This window comes from Harmonia axyridis, chromosome 3 (genome assembly GCF_914767665.1).
Source record: "Harmonia axyridis chromosome 3, icHarAxyr1.1, whole genome shotgun sequence".
Taxonomy (NCBI): Eukaryota; Metazoa; Arthropoda; class Insecta; order Coleoptera; family Coccinellidae; genus Harmonia; species Harmonia axyridis.
In genome coordinates, this window is record NC_059503.1 from 54012288 (window position 1) to 54033684 (window position 21397).

General features: G+C 32.6%; 1 protein-coding gene across 1 annotated transcript in view; it reads right to left on the reverse strand.

Annotated features, from left to right (window-relative positions):
• LOC123676947 overlaps positions 1-21397 on the reverse strand; it is a 67586-nt gene that overhangs the window by 32195 nt on the left and 13994 nt on the right. Inside the window, exon 2 of the mRNA XM_045613289.1 lies at positions 7751-8735. Within this exon, the coding sequence (XP_045469245.1) occupies positions 7751-8722 (972 nt within the window). The 5' untranslated portion in view covers positions 8723-8735. The remainder of the gene's footprint in view (positions 1-7750; positions 8736-21397) is intronic.

Genomic DNA, 21397 nt, shown 5'->3' on the forward strand with positions numbered 1-21397 from the left:
AAAGGCCAGGTAATCGAATCATACCTCTAGACGATCGATTAACCAAGCCTACAATAATTCAGTGAATGCGAGAAAATAATGCGGTCTTGCATTGTCGTGCATTGAAATGAAGTCATCTCCAACAAATGGAGCATAGGGAACTACAGCTTCCTCAAGAACATCTTGTAAAGGGTGTTTTTTTACAGCTACAGAACTTTAAATTGCAATAAAACAACGATGGATTATTCGATTCACATGAATTTTATTTATCGGCAAGATAATCGTGTGGCATTACATTTTAAATATGATTTCTGGCATATGACCGCCACGACTGGCTCGGATGTAGTCCAATCTGGACGTCCAATGACTTTACATAGCCCCACAGAAAGTAGTCTAGTGTTAAATCATAAGATCTTGGAGGCCAATTCACAGGTCCAAAACGTGAAATTAGGCGGTCGCCAAACGTGTCTTTCAATAAATCGATTGTGGCACGAGCTGTGTGACATGTTGCACCATCTTGTTGGAACCACAGCTCCTGGACATCATGGTTGTCCAATTTAGGAATGAAAAAGTTAGTAATCATGGCTCTATACCGATCACCATTGACTGTAACGTTCTGGCCACCATCGTTTTTGAAGAAGTGCGGACCAATGATTCCACCAGCCCATAAAGCGCAACAAACAGTCAGTTTTTCTGGATGTAATGGTGTTTCGACATACACTTGAGGATTAGCTTCACTCCAAATGCGGCAGTTTTGTTTGTTGACGTAGCCATTCAACCAGAAGTGCAATTCATCGCTAAACAAAATAAAATGGACGTAGTGTGCGATACGTATTCCGCACAGAACCATTATTTTCGAAATAAAATTGCTCTATTTGCAAGCGTTGTTCAGGCGTGAGTCTATTCATGATGAATTGCCAAACCAAACTGAGAATAAATCACTTGGCAGCTGTTAAATCGATCGCCATCTTGAACAGTAATGCCAACTTAAAGTTCGAAAAAAAAACCCGTTATGTATCGTTGAGAATTTTGAGCTCAGTTTTCAATGAATAATAATTGGATATACCGGCCTGTTCCTTAATAGAGCTTGGCTTGTTTATAAAATTCCAGGGTGTTTTTTGAATACGTGTATCCCCAAAAGAAATGAAGATAGCAAGGTGAAATAAAAACTGAAATACGACGAAAAGGATGGTCCTTGTAATGAATTTCCGAACTGATACACAGGGTGTTAAGAAATTGGACTACAAATACATTTTCTTCACCCTGTATGAATAAGCCATCAACATTTATGGAGATTTCATCTGGGGTTTGTTTTAATACCAAAGAGTATATTTTGGTATAAAAATCGATGAAAAATTACAAAAGTTCTTAGTCAACGAACTTCAGCAAAATTTTAAGTGAGTGTTTCTTTTTTGGAACAGTTCCACATATTCACCGCTGGAAATGATACAAACTCATAGCCACTGTTCCTTTCATCGTCCTCCTTTGTCAATATTTATCAATGATACAGCTACTCAACCGTTAGATCTCCGTGCAATTTCTCTGTGGTTCTTCAGTTCCCAGACTTGTCTTGTATCCTCCCGATCACAGAGAAAGGAAGGTCGGAAATCAATACAGCTTGAAATTGATTGTGTTGACGAAACTGGTAACTGAATGGCATGAATTGTTTTATCGATATTACAACAAAGAACCGCTGTTATTTATTGCCAGTTGCCAAAGGGAGAAAGATACTCTGTTGCAATATCGTTGACTGTACGTATAAAATGGATATCCATTCGATCACATTTTATCTCAGAGAGAATGAAGTTTTTATTGAGGATACAACTTGAATCATCAAGTCTCGAGAAATAATTGCATTGTCTGCGTGAAGAAATAATATGAATAATTCTATGGTAGTTAGACCACGCTGGCTATCTATGGTATTTTCCTCAAATATAGAAATTTTATCTCTCATGCAGCATCAACATTAGGTAACATAATGAAACAAGGAGAATTTCAGTGACAAGACTGAAATACATTTGTGTTAAAGGAATTATAGGTTATGTAGAAAGTCACTTGTGATCTTAGTCAAGATCTTTATCAAATGTGTTTATCAAATTCGGCCATTCATCATGGCTATGTTTAGGGCGAATCAATCTTAACCTAACAAGTGAGGCAGAAACATAATGAAGAGAGTCATATCTATACATAAAAATCTTCTTGGTCTTGAAATTCAAAAACTGTAATCATTATCATAAGTCAAAACAACCAATTTCTCAAATTAAACAGGACAAAACAATACGTCATGTATCGTGAATAATGTCAAAAGGGCATTTAATTTTCCCAAAAAAATCGAAAAACCATGTTGCTAAGTAATATTTTAATAAGGAACATTTACTGGTAGCAAATGCCTACCAAATGTCAATGAAATCGTAGTAAAATTGTAGAAGTTCTGGCTGTTATAGGGCATAAAGACACGAAACGAAAGTTGTTCAGATGTTCCAAAATGCATTTCCAATAATTTTAATGAAAAAAAAAATATTTTCATCGATTGTCAGGCAAATTAAATCATTTCTACTTTGTTTAGCTAGAAAAAGTTGTATTCAAATTAAACGCACTTGATTCCATCTAGGTAAAGGAAAAATATACGCTCTTTTTATTTCCAAATAAATTTCGATTTTCAAGAATATCGAACTGATAAGTTTTCATTTTCCGATCAGCTATTCATATAGTGATAATTCACGAACAATGAATCATTAGAAATAAGATACACGTTGAAGAAAAGTTGAGGAAAGAGGGAAGTAAGGAAAAAACTGAAAATTCTAACATATTCTGGAGTTATAGGTTTGTTATCTTGAACGATTTCTTTCTCCATTTCAACGAAAATGTCCCTGTCCAAATGTCTATAATTTTCAAATTTTGATTCGAGAAAGGTCTCAACGATTTGGTTCGACTCTTACAGAATTAGAGATCAATACCAATTTTTTAGCTAGTATGAAGTTCTGGATGAGTAAGTAATATCTGGATGAATAAGTAATATCAATGATTAAGTATCGAAAAGATTTTTAAAATTATTTATTATTTTCAGATGTTGTGTTAAGGGGGTCTTTCTGAAATGTTCAATTAAATGCCATCTGGAAGCGTTATAATACATTAACTCAATTCTTTTACTAATATTTTTTTTTAGGTTTTCGTGATTTTGGTAAAATACATACAGGTACTTTTTGTTTTCATATTCATAATCAATAAATATCTCTCCAACTACTCGTTAATAATTTTCACCGGAATAAAAAATACAATAGTTTTGTGTGTGCTCATAAAGTAACGCGTAACATTCTTTATTAGTTAAATTAACAATATTATCAAAAATACTTATTGTCTAGCGGCAATTAGTTTGAATGTAACACCCTGTAGTTTGTCACATTGTTAGATTGATGAAAATGTATAAAAATAAGCATTAATTTCTTTCATATTCTGTCTGCTAGACCACAAGTACCAAACATGTTTGGAAACCGCTCATTTTTATTAATCTAAAAATGTAGCGAACTACAGGGTGTTACATCAAAACCAATTGCCGCTAAACATTAAGTATTTTTGATAATATTGTAAATTTAACTAATAAAGAATGTTACGCTTTATTTTATGAGCACACTCAAAACTATTGTATTTCTGTCCACCCTGTTCCAATTGGAATCAACATGTGATACATTTTTGGAATCAGCTCAGCTAGAGTAATCGAAAAATTGAGACAAAATGGGGTGTTCCGTTAAAGAAAAATGACGGTGATGTCATTACTCGAAAGAAATTCACCCTGTATATTAGATCATTATTTTAAAATACGGTATATTAAACGCAAAAAAGACGGGTTTCAGGATTATTTCTTAAAATGGTCTGTTTATCTAAAAATGAATTTGTTCCATACTTAACGGACACAGTGTATACAAAATCAAATTCTTAGGATTTCAAATCCATACAAGAATTTTCCATTGAATCATTTTCAAGATACTTGCAAAATAAGTGCATTTTCAAGTCGAACATTCCACAACTGCATTTTTCCATCCTATTAAAAAACTACGCATTATTTTTCTTACCTTACCTTTCATTCAAATGAATGATTAGAACATTAGAAGGAATCGTTCTGATTACGATTAGTTAATAGTTCGTTGAGTGACATTCAAGGTCGATCTCTATCCTGCCCATGTTATTTCCATGCATGACACGTATGAGTTTCAACAATAATAAACGAAATGGTACTCTGAATAGCAAGCAGGAAGTTCATTCCTGAAGGGAGATAAACCGCATTTCCGCAAAGTGTAAACAAGTTCTCATTATTTTCATATTGTGGTCACCTTAGCGAAGAAAAATATCATTTTGGTTTGAAACAGTGAAGCCACCATTTCAGGCGGCACTATTTGAGGGGCGGCAATTCGGCCCAATTTACTAGTCGCCTATTCATACTTCATCCTTGATTCTCTCTATCTTGATTTCTCACCTCCGGCCCCTTCAGTAAGGGCTTCAATAAAAAATAACAAATGGCAGTACAACCAATATACACAAAATTCCCTATTACCCTCATTGAAAGAAGAATAAAATCGTTATGCATTTCACAAGGACAAAAAACAACACTACCTTCGCTTTCGACTCATTTGGAAGGTGATGTTTACACATTCAACATATGGAGAATTCCTACCATTTTGCATTCGAAGCAATACTGAAACTTGGCATGCCCTACCACCCATTTTTATCTTGTGATGTGATAGGTTATAAAGTAATCATTCTTCGATTTTACACAGTGTCATGTGTATGTGAAAAATCAGATATAGTACTTACGCATTATTCATCGACGTCGAAGAAATCCAGGATCAAATCAAGTTATATTCAGCGACAAAAACATGAGGTGAATAGACACATAGACTTTTTGTTATATTTGATTCTTCTGCAGAAGCAGGCACGTCAAATATTATCATTATGAATTAATTGTAGTAGGGAAAAATGCCAGAAAAAAAAAGGAAATCCAGTGGAAAAAAGTTTAGAAAAAAACGATTAGCAAAAACATTTTTTCATCAGTGGCGCCGAAAAATTCCTTGCTTCAGGCGTCAAAATTACTCGCGCCGGCTCTGCATGCACCTTTAATATCTTCAATACATATTCTAAGAGCAACAAAGGGTTTTCCAATTTTTCCAATTTTTCCATTTTGATACTAAGATAAAACAGTATGTTTTAAGAGAAATCAATAGGTGTTCAATGTTCATTTCATTGTAAAAAAGAATTGGTATACAATTAAAGATGGAAAACGTTATTAACCAACTGGCCACGCCCACGGGTATGTCGATAATTTCACAAATTCCATCTATATCAGTTATGGAGTAATGCCCTTATTTTTCTCTTGGACTCGAAGGAAAAGTCTGAAGGTGTTAAATCGCAAGATCTCGGTGGCCGATTGTGTTCACCTCTTGGAGAAATATAACAACGCCAGGAAACTTTTTTCACAGAATTGCAATTGTTTCGTAACTTATGTGGAACGTAGCGCCGTCTTGTTGAAAATAAATCTGGATCATTTTGATGCATTTCAAGGACTCTATCATCGAAAATAAGACGTTGATCGACCTGCTTGAGTTTTTGTGTTAGTGAACTTTAAAACTCTCAAGATCTAAATCTTTGTACAAAACGCGGTGGAATGGCTCATTCCCAAAACTGGGTTTACCTCAACACTAAGGGCTACAACAGCAATATTATCAGTAGTTCTTGCTAAGAGTTTCAAAAACTCGAATTTTTCCACCAGTTTCACTATCGCCGGTTGTGATACACAAGAGTGCCTTGGCTTTGCGAACTGTGATTCAAAATTTTCACCATTTTTTGTATTGAATTTTAACAATTTCAATACATTGTTGAAGCGTGTATAGTTCTTTTTTTAGTAATGGCGTAGTTTTTACTTGTCAAATGTCGAATAATTGTAGCTTCAAAAGTGATAGCCTTCAGATAGCTGGCTATTAGAAATGAAAGCTTTTATTGGGAAACCCTATATCATACTCGTATAATACACAGGGTACAGGGTGTCCCAAATTCGATGCTCACTGGAAGCATCTAATGAACAATAAGACTTAAAGAAAAACTCGTCGATTTCTTTTTTCCAAATAATAAGATATCAGAAAGCAGATCATAGACATCTTGATTCTCTTCTCGAGTAACAGGGCGTTTCTGAAACTTTACTATTTCAAACATTCTAAAATGTTTCAGAGATAAATGTAGAGTATTGTTGGTTCAAAAGGAATACCCTTTATTTTTGAACGCAGATTTGTCGAAAAACATCCCATTACCGGATTTTCAAAAATGTCATCCGTTTCAAAGATATTTATTTCTTGAAATGTGACACATTTTATGAATATTTTCCATTTATTTGGAGTTTTAATTCATTTTTATATATTGTATGATTGTTATCGAGTATGTAATATATAGGGTGTCCGGTTTAAAAAACACCAACTCGTAAACACCCTGTAACTCGACAACGAAGAAAAATATTTACGATCTGATTTCTGATATCTTATTATTCCTGAAAAAAAAAGAGATCAGGGGTCCTTGAAGATTTTTTTAATTCTTATAGTTGTCGAGATGCTCTCAGTGAGCATCGGACAGCAAAAAGAAAATAATAAAGCATAGTGTGATGTTTTTACATAAGGGGTGATATTATGGGGTTGTGTTCGATTTACTACCCAATTTTTATCTATTGAAATTCTATTATTCCTTGAATTCAAAAGAGAATAAGGTGATTGGTGATGTGGAAATAATTATTATTGCTGCTACGTTTCTAATTTAATTTCCGCATCTTTCAATGCTCAATATACTGCATACATATCACGTCAATATCTCATCATAAACAAATGATACATATACCATGTGCGATAAAAACAAAGCAATTTGAAACTCATACACAACACGTGTTGTCGTTTATAATACAAGATTCGATTCGATTTCGAATATCGTTTCATACCTCGACGGCCTGTTGGCAAACTTTCACCTCTGGATAGATTGAAGAAAGTGAAGATCTTTGTAGATGTTAATGTGGTCAGACCGCAAAAAATCGCTGATGCTCTCCGATACTAATCTTGGATATAATCAATGCGTTTTACGGTTTGGGGACGAGGATTCTTTCAGTTAGATGGTTTCGCTGGTTTCCATTTTCACCTACGTCACAATGAAGTTCGAAAGAATGCTTGCAAGAGCAGAAAATATTTCATAGGCTTGACGTTGGTTGATTTTCACAAATACCTTCTAAAGTTCGAAGGGAAAGCTATTTGATTTATCTACGACATCATTCTATTTCGGCAGAATAGCAGAATATATTTAGAATAAACATTCTAAAATATTCTGACATATCTTCGTTCACGCGAATATTATTCAAATTTTAACGAGTTTCACACAATTTTAAGATACATACCACAAAATTATATCTTCATTAAATAAATAATTTATTCAATAGTTTAGAATGAATTCATTTTTGCAGTCTATAATTCAAGCGCACGTCAGGAATAATGGATGCATTATGTTCTCATATACAGTGTGCCAATTCAAAAAAGTGCCATCTTTGGTATATCGGCCACTATGCAAATAAAAAAGAGGTGAATTTTGATTCGTATCTTTTTATATGGTTGGTTCCAATCAATTTTTATCAACCCTGTGAGCACTATTGACTCAACTTGTATATTTTCCTGTTAGCACAACTTTTTAGTTTTTTTAACCCTCAGATTTCCTCAAAACAAGATAAAACAATGATACACATACTATTAATACTCACCAATATCGGTATATGATAAACCAAGTAGCAAACGATCAAAATTGGAATGATGGTTTCCAGTCCCATCCGGTACGGCTTCCCATCGTTCAACCTTTTCGATATACAGGGTTTTCGAGAATTCGTTGAACTGACAGTCGTCGATAGATTCGAGATATCGCTGTTCCATCCAGGCTCCCTCTCTTGGCAACATCCCAATCGATTCTGATTGCCGCTAACATAAAAATTTTGATGGCAATGGTTACTGCGATGTACGGAGTAGGTGTCATAATAACTCTTATCATTTCCTATCGTGTTATTATTGCTAAAACTGGAATCGCTTATGTCCGAGTTGGACTTCTTGATGTAATCAAAATTCCTGGTTTTCATCGACCACAAATTGCAACAGATGCAGACGAAACATATGAACGAAATGAAGGTTAGGAACAGATGAAGGACTATGATGAACACGTTGTACTTTAGATCCAAATCAAAAGGCATCAATTTGCATGGGTTTATGGTGAACGTGGTGATGTTTTCGAAATCGTCACCCAAGTTTTTCCTCGCCAACAATGCTGCCACACCAACGCACGCACAAAGTGTCACCAAACAAAACAAATGATAGAGCACGTGTGAAGAGTTCAAATAATGCTTTAATGTTTGATGCTTCCTCTTCAGCTTTGTTGAAAGGAGGCCTATCACAGCTAAAGTACACAAGTTACTTGCTTGGAAGGTATGGGTTGAGTTGAAGATCCACACCAAGATACTGCAGTACTCCATGTTGAAGATGTGTTTGTTCAAGGTTAGCACAAGGACATACGAGAATATCGTAAGGTTCCTGATGATGCTCAGTACGAAGAGAGAAACGATAGGGATATCGTAAGGGGCCCATTTTCGACAGTTCTTGAAAAACACCGCTGTGGTCCATACTAGGAAGATTGTGATTATTGGTATCGAGATGATTATTGCCAGTTGTTCGTAGGAATATTGAAGCATCTTCAAGGGAAAGCTGGAAGAAAAAAAATTGTTAATCGGGTGTTAATTCGAAAAACCATAAAATACATATATGACAAAATGATGATGATTTTATGTTTGATAAGTCTGTATTATGTTGATTTTTTCTTCAACGGTTTATTTTTTCCGATACATTGAGTAAGTATAATACTCAATGACTAGTCGTATCTATCCATTGAGAACAGAAATAACGTCAACAACAGATGTGTGTAATGAATTGAATATTGATATTGTTTTTGAAGAAAAAAATGCGTATAAAAGAAATCAAACTATAAACATTAGTAACTAGATCCCTTTTTCATGTATTGGTGGGGTTTTTTAGCATCTTAGGAGATCAGAAATGATTATCTAGGTATTAATTAATAATTATTGTTAAAGAGAATCTATGTTTGTGACTTCTTCAGAATATTGTAATAATCAGCAATTTTATATTATAATTATAATAATATTTTTTAAAATTGATCGAATCAAATAAAACGTATAAACTTGAAAATTTCAGTGTTTGGGGTGGCTCAAATCGGACACTTCTGAATGGTTTCTATTTCTATACTAGATTGACGAAAACTGATGTCGGTGCCTGAGAACCAATTTCCATAAGAAACTCATTGGCGAAAACCGCAACTTCATAGTATAACCCTCACATAGTAACAGCGTGTTTTTCGAAAATGTTTATTTTCGAAATATTGATGTGACTTTTTTCTGTTGAAAATTTTTCATTTCTATACAAACATTCTTATAGCAACTTTTTACGTAGAATTCAATGACGTTCATCGAATTTTCTCCGAACTGATATTTCATGAGACATCGCTGTGATTTTTTTTCAAATGTTATAATTTATATACGTTCGGATCTCCAGTCCTTGAAAGGATATCAAAAAAAAAAAATTATCCAATATTTCAGTGACCTCAACACCAACAGAGTTAAAAAATTTTGTTTGATGATACAAAATATCAATTTCAATATCTGTACAAAATTTGAAACTGATCACATAATCAGAACCATATAAAATAAAAAAATATATTGGAAAAAAAATACTGAATATAAAATACTCCATATTTTTTATCCATACTCGATTGGATTCAGATTTCACCTGTATGGATAGAATAATCATTTTTATCTACTCCTATTGAATGATATATTCATAATTCAACTGCTTTTGAGCAATTATCTATTAACAAATAGCGTGAGTTATAATAACTCACTACTATAACTCACTATAATAAATCGGAAAATATGGATCTGTGCTTCTATACTTCTCTGCTTCTATTCGATTGGCCGAAAGGGAACATTCCATTATTTTATTGAGGGGAGGAATGTCCGAGGGAATGTCACTTTTGACGTTTTCAAATTAAGTTGATATCAAATTATTGTGAATGTTCTGCTGAAGACGATTAATTCAGATAGTGAAGATGAAATATTATATAGGTATACATTTCCAAAAGACAAACAGCTAATGTTACAATACAGAATTAATTGCCCGAAAAAATATAAAGGAGTTTGAAAAAATGTTCAAGATTGGTGTAGCAGTAAGATCATTAAGTCATCGTTTACAGGGAATATTTTTTAGTATATTTTAATGCATTTTTATAGGCAACCATTAAGGTTTTTCAATAAAGTTCTATGTAGTACTCTGTACTGGATTCGAGTTAGCCGAAGCTAGTTCGATTGTGATTGGTGGCACTAAGTTTCTATCTCTCTTGTACGGGATCGAGCACATATGTTTATTTTCCGTTCCTTCTGTGTATATTCTAAGTCTGTATTTTTTTCTTAGTATTTATTGATCCACTCGTAGATAAAGTATAGTATTCAACTTGCGGTAATGGTCATAACTCGTTGAATAATATACTATGAACTCCTTGTGTTGATAAATTGATCAGAGACATAGAAAATTCATGAAGAATATCAAGAGAATATTACCCAATATTTCCGTGACCACAGAACCGATGAAGTTAAAATTTTGGATGTTGATCTGAAATACCAATTTCAATCTTCGTGCAAAATTCCGAGCTGATGGCGAGCTTAAAGCCAAATTTTGTATTGATAGCGTTACGACAATAGAAAATTCAAGTGAAACATCGTAAAAGAATTCATGTTTACATTTATTGTTATTTTTTAAATTCAGATTTTCATATGTGTTCGAATATTATCGATACAAGAGAAAATAATGAACCATAGTGTAGAATTTCCAGTGTGTTTTAATTTTGAGAGACGTAAAACATATATTTATTGCACTGTAAATAGACAGATATCTGGTCTGTGGAGTACCACCATCTAATTTTGAACAGATCATGAGTATGCACTGTTCTGTGAAATGGGGAATTACACATCGATGATCAGTTAAATTCATCCGATAGGTCCATGAACTCTTCGTTATTGAATAATTAATTACCTACAGATGTCAAAAAGATATGTCTTTATATGCGTTTTCACGAAAACGAGATTAAGAAGCCCGTTTCTGTAAAACGATACATGTGAGAAGTGAGACTTTTATTACTTCTCTTCCTCTGTCGCTGAACACCAGGAGTCGTTAAATTACGGTGAAATCAACCGATTTCATTTTTCCGACGTTGCAGATGAAATTACACTCTTCTTCTCTTCGAGATTCACTCCATGGCTATAATAAATAATACCTTAGTATATTTCGAAAAATGCTTCAAATAATTCAAAATATTGAATATTTCATAACATAATTAAAAACAGGTGTTTTTTTGCTGCATGAGAAGTTTCGGTGATTGTTGTCTATGGTTTGACAGTTGAGAATGTCAAACTGTGTTGACATTTCTGTTCAGTAAGGTCGGGCAATTCACCATGACTCGTTTAACACCAACCAGAACAACGCTTCAAAATTGTGGAAATTTATTTTGAATGAATAAATCTCTTCGCGAAATGCATAGAGCACTTTATCCTTTTTTACGGTCAACATTATTGGCCTAGTGGTCAAGCAATACTTGCAGTTATTGATCGTTTCCGCATAAATTTTACTCTTCTCGATTTGAAACCATCCACAAGACAAAGAAATATGCGCACCGAAGAGAATATTGCTGCTGTAGTTTGAAGTGTTGAAGAAGACACCGACATATCGATATGTCGCCGTTTTCAACTTGCTGGCCCTTGCCTTTCGTCTTCTTGGAAGTCGTAGTCGCGGCGGATATATGCAAGAAATCATATTTGAAAAATTCATTCCAACATTATTTCTATCTCGTGTTATCATTTAAAGTTCTCAAGCTCTTGAAAAAACACATATTATGTAATTTATGTCAATCAGATGTAGGTATATTTCGAATCTAACTAAACTAAATTAACTAAAACATTTCAAATTGATTTCCTATAGAGTTCTTGATGTCAATCGTTAAAAATTCGATAAGAAAATTTATTCCTAACATTTCAGATTGAAATGAATCATTTTGTCAAATTTTACAGATACACCTAGTTTGTTTTCACTCAAAATATCCTTCGAGAAAAACTGACCAAACACCATCAACGAAATGTGTTTCTCGAGTAGCTTCATCATAAAGCCTTTCAACTTTCACTTTATGAGTTTTAAAAATGAGTAAATTAGCTGGAATTTAAGAACTATAATAAATATGGTGTCTAACAACAGCTCTATCAGTCTCAAGTCTAAGCGTGGCAGGTTCTCATAATTTTTATCATGAGATAATTAGGTGACAATTCTTCTGAATTAGTTATTTCGTGAGAGGTAGATAACTACTCCTATAATTGGCCAATTTGAAAGTACCTAATGTTTTAAATTCGCGTCGATTAATGTGCTCACCCAATTATGAATTCAAGAAGTTTATTATTAGGTAGGTTTATTGAATTTTCAATTAAATTCAACTGAAAGAATCATAAGAAATTGGATATCTACGATGAAAATTGCCAAACCTCAGGGCTTATTATACAGTGTGGTCCAGATTTTAGTTCAATAAATAAAAATAAAAGGTAAAATTGAAAATAAATAAAATATAATAATAAAATATGATATAATAAAATAAAATGAAATAAATGAAAACAAAGGGGGTAAAATTGATATGAATACGTCTCTGATGTTGTTTAGATCATTGGTACTTCCTCATGTGGATTATTGCTCGTCAGTAATGTTTAATTTAAATAAAGGTAGCATAGATAAGTTACAAAAAGTACAAAATAAAGGTATGAGAATTATTTTGAAATGTAATAAAAGAACTCCCATAAAAAATATGTTAAATTGTTTGAAATTGATGAGTGTCAATCAAAGAATTATTTATAGAACATTAGATTTGATATTCAAAGCAAGGAATGAAATGTTATCTGAATATTTGAGTGAAACCCTAGAATTTGCTAATGAGATACATAATTAAAATACACGACGTCGAGATGATTTTTACGTAGAAAAAGTTGAAACTACATTAATGAATAAATCCACATTTAGCAGGGGATTAGTTATCTTCAATAAACTACCTGAAGAGATGAAATATTGCAATAATTATAGAAAATTTAAAAAATGTTTAATGAGTTATATTTATGAAGAATGTAATTAAGTAGTGGACTACATTTGTATTTTTTTCAATAGCCGAGTGCTAAATAAAGTTTATTATTTTTTTTTAACGTCTGCGTGAGGGGAAAACCCTATATGGGTGCCGAGAGGGTCCGCACTCTCTTATTATTATTATTATTATAACTTTGGCGTCGGATAGAACATCATTTTTATATATATTTTTCAATTATTTTGAGCCTGAAAGAGCCCTAATATAGGCCAAACCTATATTGGGTTAAATGATTCAAATTTCACCGTGTTCATACTGTTTTTAAGTTTTTTCGGATATAAGTCAATTATTAATGTTGAGTGCAAATTTATGTGAAATATTGTAATTCAACTTCAAATGCTTCAAATTAGTATTCAAAGTAGATAACGCAAGGCTTAGATGTTTCTTTATCTCTTTCTTTTTGATATTACGGCACAAGAAGAGTGACTAGAACAAAATTTGATATGTCATTTGAATGTCAACTGCCTGAAATTTAGATTTTCCGAGAAAAAATCATTCACAATTTTGCTTCTGCGTCTAGCGAAACTGGAGGAAGATGATAGAAAATATGTTTGATCACCAATTTCAAAATGAATTGTAGACCATTCTGAACAACATAAAATAAATAGTTTTTCGGCGTGCAGACAAATTTTTCAATTCTGGAAAAAAAACCTTCCCGAGCGGGATTCGAACCCGCAACCTCCGAATAATTTATTATTATATATTATTATTATTAGGAGGTTGCGAGTTCGAATCCCGCTCGGGGACGTACTTCTTCCAGAATTGAAAAATTTGTCTGCACGCCGAAAAACTATTTATCTTATATTTATTACACAGACGATACAATCCATCATTTTCGAATTCTGAACAACTTTGGTTTCATAACTGGCTGTTGATTAGTCGGCTTGCATGCGTGAATTAAATTTCTTGTGAGATAATAGTTTCAGAAGACCGAAAACAACGTGCCACAATGATAAATATTCAAGAACCTATCGATATAGGTAATTACCCAATAAGAATAGGTATATCACTAATTTCTCTCACTTCATAATATTAATTATTAATAAAATAACTTCATTAGCGAAATATATTATTTACTTCTTCATTCACTTCTTTAGCGATTTACCCAGTGAATTATTTTCAATCATGCATTCCTGTTTTGCATGAAATTTGAGTACCTGAGTAATGATTTTTCTGGATGCCTATAGGATCAAATTTGGAAGTTGAGGAAGTGCAATATTATTGTATTGATGATGAAATACTTCGTGAAATCGAGAAATGATAATTTCAAGAATAAACCTGTACTTATATTCAATCCATATTAGATTACAATAACTTATAAAGAGTTCGATTAATGAGTCATACACAACTGGATGGAATTTGTTTATAATCTGACACAGGATATTATTCAAAATTGAATCATTCCAAAAAGACAATATGCTTGCATTGTGTCATGCAGTTGCGATAGCACAGAGTACGCCACTAATAAGAAGAGAATTCCAGGGTGTGTTTTATATAAATATAGATTGTATCCAAATGTCACTAATGATTCTTGCAAAAGCTAAACAACAATGCCGAAATTTGCATACAATTCTGATATTGATTGTTTTGTATTGATTTAAATGGGAACTAAAATTACTTAGCTCATTTAAGAATTACTACTTTTTATCATTCACGATATGTGTCATAACTGTGTTTCAACATTTCTAAAAAGTAGGTGAGTGCTTGTTCCATGAAATGTTTATCTTTATTGAGAGCTGTTGCAGGTTGATGGGGTAAAATAATTTTCTAGTATACAGGGTGGTCTACGGTCGAAAGTACCCTAGACTTTTGCCGAGAACGAAAGGTACGACATTATTGAAAAATTGATTTTTTTTGGTGGGTACCACTGCTATATCGATCTAAAAAATTTTTAGCGCTGCAAAGTTGTCCCTCATATCAAAACGTACTAACAACTCCGATATTTCGAATAAAACACCACTTTTATCGCTTTGCCATACTTTCTTGATAATTTATGTATTATTTTCCTTGTCCTATCTCTAGCGGTTTTTGAGTGAATGACTGATTTACTGTTTTTTTTTGTGCAAAACAGCTTCAATTAAATGTTTATCACTTATGTAGGTACTTGGAATCCTAAAAAGCTGAAATTTCGAGTATGGATTACCAATATCCCGTATATCATGTAATAAAATACGTGCCTCATCATACAGGGTTGTTAGAAATCACAAACTTCAATGAGACATATTGAAAAGATAAAAAAGGCGTTTTTTTCAAATGGAATGACCTGCGTATCATAAGATGTATTGAAAAAAAATGAAATTTCCATTTCAGAAGATATAACATGTTCCTATCCCAATCAAAAGCAAGTTTTCATCCCAATAGCAATTTTCTACTATACCCAGCATAAAACAAACACTTCAATTATTTAAATTGAACGAGTTTATTCAATCATAGCCATCTAAATATATTATTTTAACTCCGTAATTATGGCATTTAGGTATGATAACATTATATGAGAACTATTCCGTATTTCACAAGGATTTCAAAAGGCGAAAAATATACAGGGTGTCTCACAAGATCCTTGCACATCAAAATCTATAAAAATGTTTTCGTGTAACCATCTCCTCCGAATTCATTAGCTCAATAATATAATAGGTAATTGCAGTTTGAAAGGAAAGTAGTTAAGTACCTCTAGTATTATGAAATCTGACCTTCATATTTTTCATTCAACCTCACCCAGAATCCTGTTACCTTTATCTGTTTCCGAATATACCGCTATTCAGAACCCTGCACGCAAAACAATCCCAAAATAAGGTGCAGTTATTGATAATAAAACATTAGCAGAATTATAAAATTAATGATTGTTAACACGTCATTCAATAAGTCTTGGGCCTGACAAACAGTTGGCACCTTCAGTGATTTTTTTCTCGATAGTGCATACCAAACTTCAAAAGATGCGTATCAAACCTCGAAACTATTGGAGGTTATATGACGCTTCATTTGTTGTTTTTGTTGTTTGAAAAATGGATAAAAAAGAGTTTCTTGTATTGATAAAACGCTGTTTTCGATGGGTAGAAATTCTGTCCAAACAAAGCAAATGCTTAATCATTGTTTTTTAGACTCTGCTACATTGAAAATATAAGTAAACAGGTGGTAAGCTGACTTTCAATCTAATGAAGAAGGGATTGTAGAGGTTGAAGCCACCAATCTGTCTACAGAAGTCGAATTTTTAGGAAAAAAATATGTTTTGAGTGGATTTCATATTTTCATATTCTTCAGAAGAATTCAAATGAGTTTCATCCTCCTGATAAATTGAAATCGTACATAAATAACACTTATTACTGATTATGTCGCATTTGAACTCGAAGAATATGAAGTTGTGGACCAAATTTTGCGTAATATAACAAATTTGACAACCAATTTTTGTTGCGTGTTAAGTCATTTAGTGCACTATTGCAGAGGTTTCACAAAATATGGATAGACTATTCTACTCGCTAATTGTAGTTCGAATTCTATAGTGGATCCCAAAAATTAAATACAAAATTATTTAACAATCGCCATTAAAATGTTTATGAACTACTCTTTGAAGCTAATGATTGAAGCATTAATTACTTTGAATTTAATCCCATGACAATGTAAAATCTTCTCAACAAGTCATATCATAAAGGCATCTACTTTTTCCGAAGAAAATCGAAAAACACGTTACTAAATAATATTTCAACGAAAAGCATGAGTTTAGTGCTGGAGGTTGCAACTGCAAGAATGCTTTTTGTTAAAAAAATATTACTTTGTTTTATTTTTTTTCGATTTTACAGAAAAAATTAAATGCCCGAATGGCATTTGACAACACTATTTCATGAGACCATAACTATCTACTTGTTATCAAATGTATTGTAATTTTTGGGACAAGAGCCTGTCAAGTTTTGCCGCGAGTAAATTCGAAAAAACTGCTGACAGGTTCTGTCATACAATTTTCCATCTAGAAACCATTAGTAATTTAGAATTGAGCGTTTATGATTGGTGGAAGTCAAGACGAGGGAAACAGTCGGATAGAAAGTATGTACCTACTAGGATAAAAAATCAGCTGTTATTATAAGTTCACTCATATAGAATAGATGTAATGTGCAATGTGCAAATAAATATAAATGAAATGTATTTCTCAACATATGGCAAGGCCATCTCGATTCTCGACGCACCCTGTACGTAAAAGGTAGAAAGAATACCGTTCACAAATAAAGGTTCGGTGGATCACACATAATTAACAATGTTATCTGTTTAAATTATAATACCTAATACAAAGGACTTCAAATGAGGATTGGTTACAATAGTCTTAGAAGATTCCAATAACCCTCTAACTTTCATATATCCGATTTCACTTAACTTCTAACAAAATATTTTATGGTCAAAACAAATGTCAACATAGAAGCATTCCACTCTCTGATAATTAGATATGCTGCATGCTCGAAGAAATCCAGATAAATATAACTGATTAAAAAAGTATTGAATCAATTATGGAAAAGTTAAGTAATACAGATTTCACTATAAAATTAGTATCTGTATTACGCTTCTCAAGTTATGGAATTCGAAGAAAATAAAATAATATACTCTCTTCTTGATTATACATTATTCCGAACATATCTTCAGCTTATTTGTAATTAAACAGAACAGATGATCGATATGAAATTGGTTAGATTTTTCTTACAGAAACAGTAGGTATAGTATAATCTCAGACTATATAAGTATATACAGGGTGATTCACCGCGATGGCCTAATATACGTTTATAAAAAACTAATCATAATTTTGTGCTGAAAATTTACATGTTCGGGTTTAAATAATGATCTTACTCCCTAAAATATTTTCAAATCTCTACAATTTCCGGTTATACCGAAAACATACTACTACTTCCTAATTTCAAATGACACACCCAAAATATTATCGCATCATTGTATAGCTTTTTTCATGACAATTTCATCTATATGCCATACTTACCTTGGGTAAAAACTCAACGGCTCTAAGTTAATGGGATTCTTATGAAAAAATGGTCGCGATTTTTTCGAAAAAACCTTTTTTCGATTCTGCAAATATGTAGAATTATAAACCTGTTCGCGGTTTGGACGAAAAATGTACAGGGTGGTCATCAGAAGATCATGAACTTGGACAACTCAAATTCACCTAAACTCAAGATTTTCAAATTAGAACCTATATTTTTTATAATTTCAGACGATTCTACGTACAAAAATAGTGGAGGTTAGTTAAGCAAACCCTATACCTAAAATAAATACTCCAAGAGTTATCGATGGAGAATTCTAAATGTGTGGAGTAGTCTGTGACTTCTGGAAAACATAGAAAGAAACTAAAATTCGATGTTTGGACAGATAAATTTTACATTTAATGAATTATAACTAATTTTTCGTTGGGATTGATGAAAAATCCATAAACCAATACAATTTTCTATTACGAATAATTCATTACAATTCTTGAAATGTCAAATTTAGTTATCGAAATTTAGTTTTTTTTTGTGTTTTCGGGAAGTCACAGACTACTCCACACAGTTAGATTTTGCGGTATTCATTTTTGCTTAATTAACCTGCACTCATTTTATACCTACAATAGAATCGACTGAAATAATAAAAAATATAGGTTCTAATTCGAAAATTTTAAGTTTTGATGAATTTAAGTTGTCCAAGTTCATGATCTTCTGATGACCACCCTGTACATTTTTCGTCCAATCCGCGAACAAGTTTATAATTCTACGTATTTGCAGAAACGAAAATGATAAAGGTTTTATGGAAAAAATCTTTTTCTGCAGAAATATTTGAAAAAAAAATGTGAGTCCACGCCGCCACCATGTTATTCATAAGAATCTCATTAACTCATGAACAGTTGAGTTTTTACCTAAGGTATGGCATATATCTGTAATTGTTATCAAAAAAGATATGTGATGATGTGATAATATACTAGATGTGCCATTTGAAATGAGGAAATAGTAGTATGTTTCTGATATAACCGGAAGTTGTAGAGATCTGGAAATACTTCAGGGAGAAAGGTTATTGTTCCAAAGCCCAACTTGCAAATTTTCATCACAAAATTGTGATCAGGTGGAAAACGTCTAATAGGCCATCGCGGTGAATCACTCTGTATAGTCTAGGTCTAAGAGTATAATAACCACTAATTCCAATAGATGAGAATTTATGATGAATCAAGATCAAAGATCTTTAGTGTTCTGAATGGTAACCTACAAAAAATTCGAATACTTATGAAATCAAGTCAAATAGGTATATTTTCGCATTCAGAACAATACAGGTATTCATCCCAATTATTTGACTGTGACGAAAGAGAAAGTTTAAGGCACTATACCTCGATCAATTCGACGTTTTTGCATTCTATTATGTCACGCCGATATTGATGAAAATTTATAGTTTTTTATGGGATGCAATCCATTTTTGGAGGCGTGTATCGTAATAGAATACAAAATGTTGAATATTTGAAGATTGCAACATTCGAGTTCTGTAACGGAATCGTGTAATAGTTTACGATGAGGAATATTGAGAAAGATTTCGAATTGAGATCAAGTGTCTTGGTTGAATACAGAATTCATTGTTACTACTCAATTGCTTATTGCTACAAAATTATAAAAACTTTGCATTCAAGTGAAATTTCATTGGGAATTTTCTTCTTGGTTTAACTAAGGTTTATCATTCTCTTGTTGTCTCTTTATTAGGATTTTTACCGGAGCAAAATTCATCTTGAATGATTAGGAGCATTATTGAAAATTTTAATTGGAATATCTCCATATATTTATAACCAATTTTCTATGAACAGCTCTAGATGACTCTTCTCAGTTGTAAACAAATTATATAAAAACCAGTCAGGAATGCTTTAATATTTGTTCCTACAACGCCTCTCTATAAAGATATATGTTTCGATATGGTACTCCCACAATTCAGTTTTTTGTGATAACTTCCAAATGACTCAATCGATTCTAGTAGTTTTTTTTTCAATTTGAGTCAATACGAATGATTTTTTTTTGCTACTTCGACAATTCAAGGCCGCGGCTAGGACCACCATACCGGACATTTTGCCGGGCGCCAAATGATGTGGGCGCAAAGTCAGTTAATAAAACAAGACCTATTTTTGACCGAGCTCCAATTTTATTGAAATCGAATGAAATAAATACGTTTTATTTAGCACTCGGCTATTGAAAACAATATGAATTTAATCCACTAACTTAATTAATTTCTTCATAAATATAACTTATTGAAAACTTTTTTAATTCTTTATGATTATTGCAATATTCGATATTTTCAATAGACGAATAAGGCAAAGCAGGGCAGCGATATTTTATTTTGCAGGAGCGCCAAAATTCTGGCGGCGGTTCTGTTAGTCATAAGTCATCAAATCGCCAGGGTCAGACTGACCCTAGCACTTAATTGTAAGGAACTTTTTTTATTGAAGATATCAGCAAAATTTCTCGATATTATTTATAATGATTCTGCTAAAAAAGAATTCGGTACAACATCAAAAAACTGCACCGTTTTAGAGTTACAAGCATTTTTATGATTCAATATCAAAATTTCCTCATGAATATTGCAAGCTGTTAGTTGTTGTATGGTTACAGAAACTTCCCTTCTTTTGATTTTTCAAAGTTTAGTAACATGGTGGAGTCAACACTTCACTGCACGACCACTATCTATGGCACATCTATGTATTATTAGATCATTGAGCTCAATCTACAAATGTCTAATCTTCTTTGTTGAATCATGCTCTATTTTATCCAAACATCTTCCAATGCTGATGTTCTAATATGTCTCTTACCTTCTTCCTCTCTTCTTTTTGGTAAAATACTCCCTTGTTTAGACATTATGTAGATGTAAAAGTACCCATCGTGACCTATTCTGAATTAGAAGAATTAGAAGAACTCTTAGATTCACAGCCTTGAATGTATTTTACTCAAAAAATGCTTGTCGTACAACTCCCTTGCCAACAGCAATAGAAAATGCATGTCCATATATTCAATGCATATCCACATATTGTGAAATTATTCATAATATTTTTTTGTTAAATGATTTTTTTCAATTAAAATGAATCCGAATGAAAACCTATGTATCATGTCAATTGAATTTTCAGTTGAATGAAGAACATAGATAAAGCATT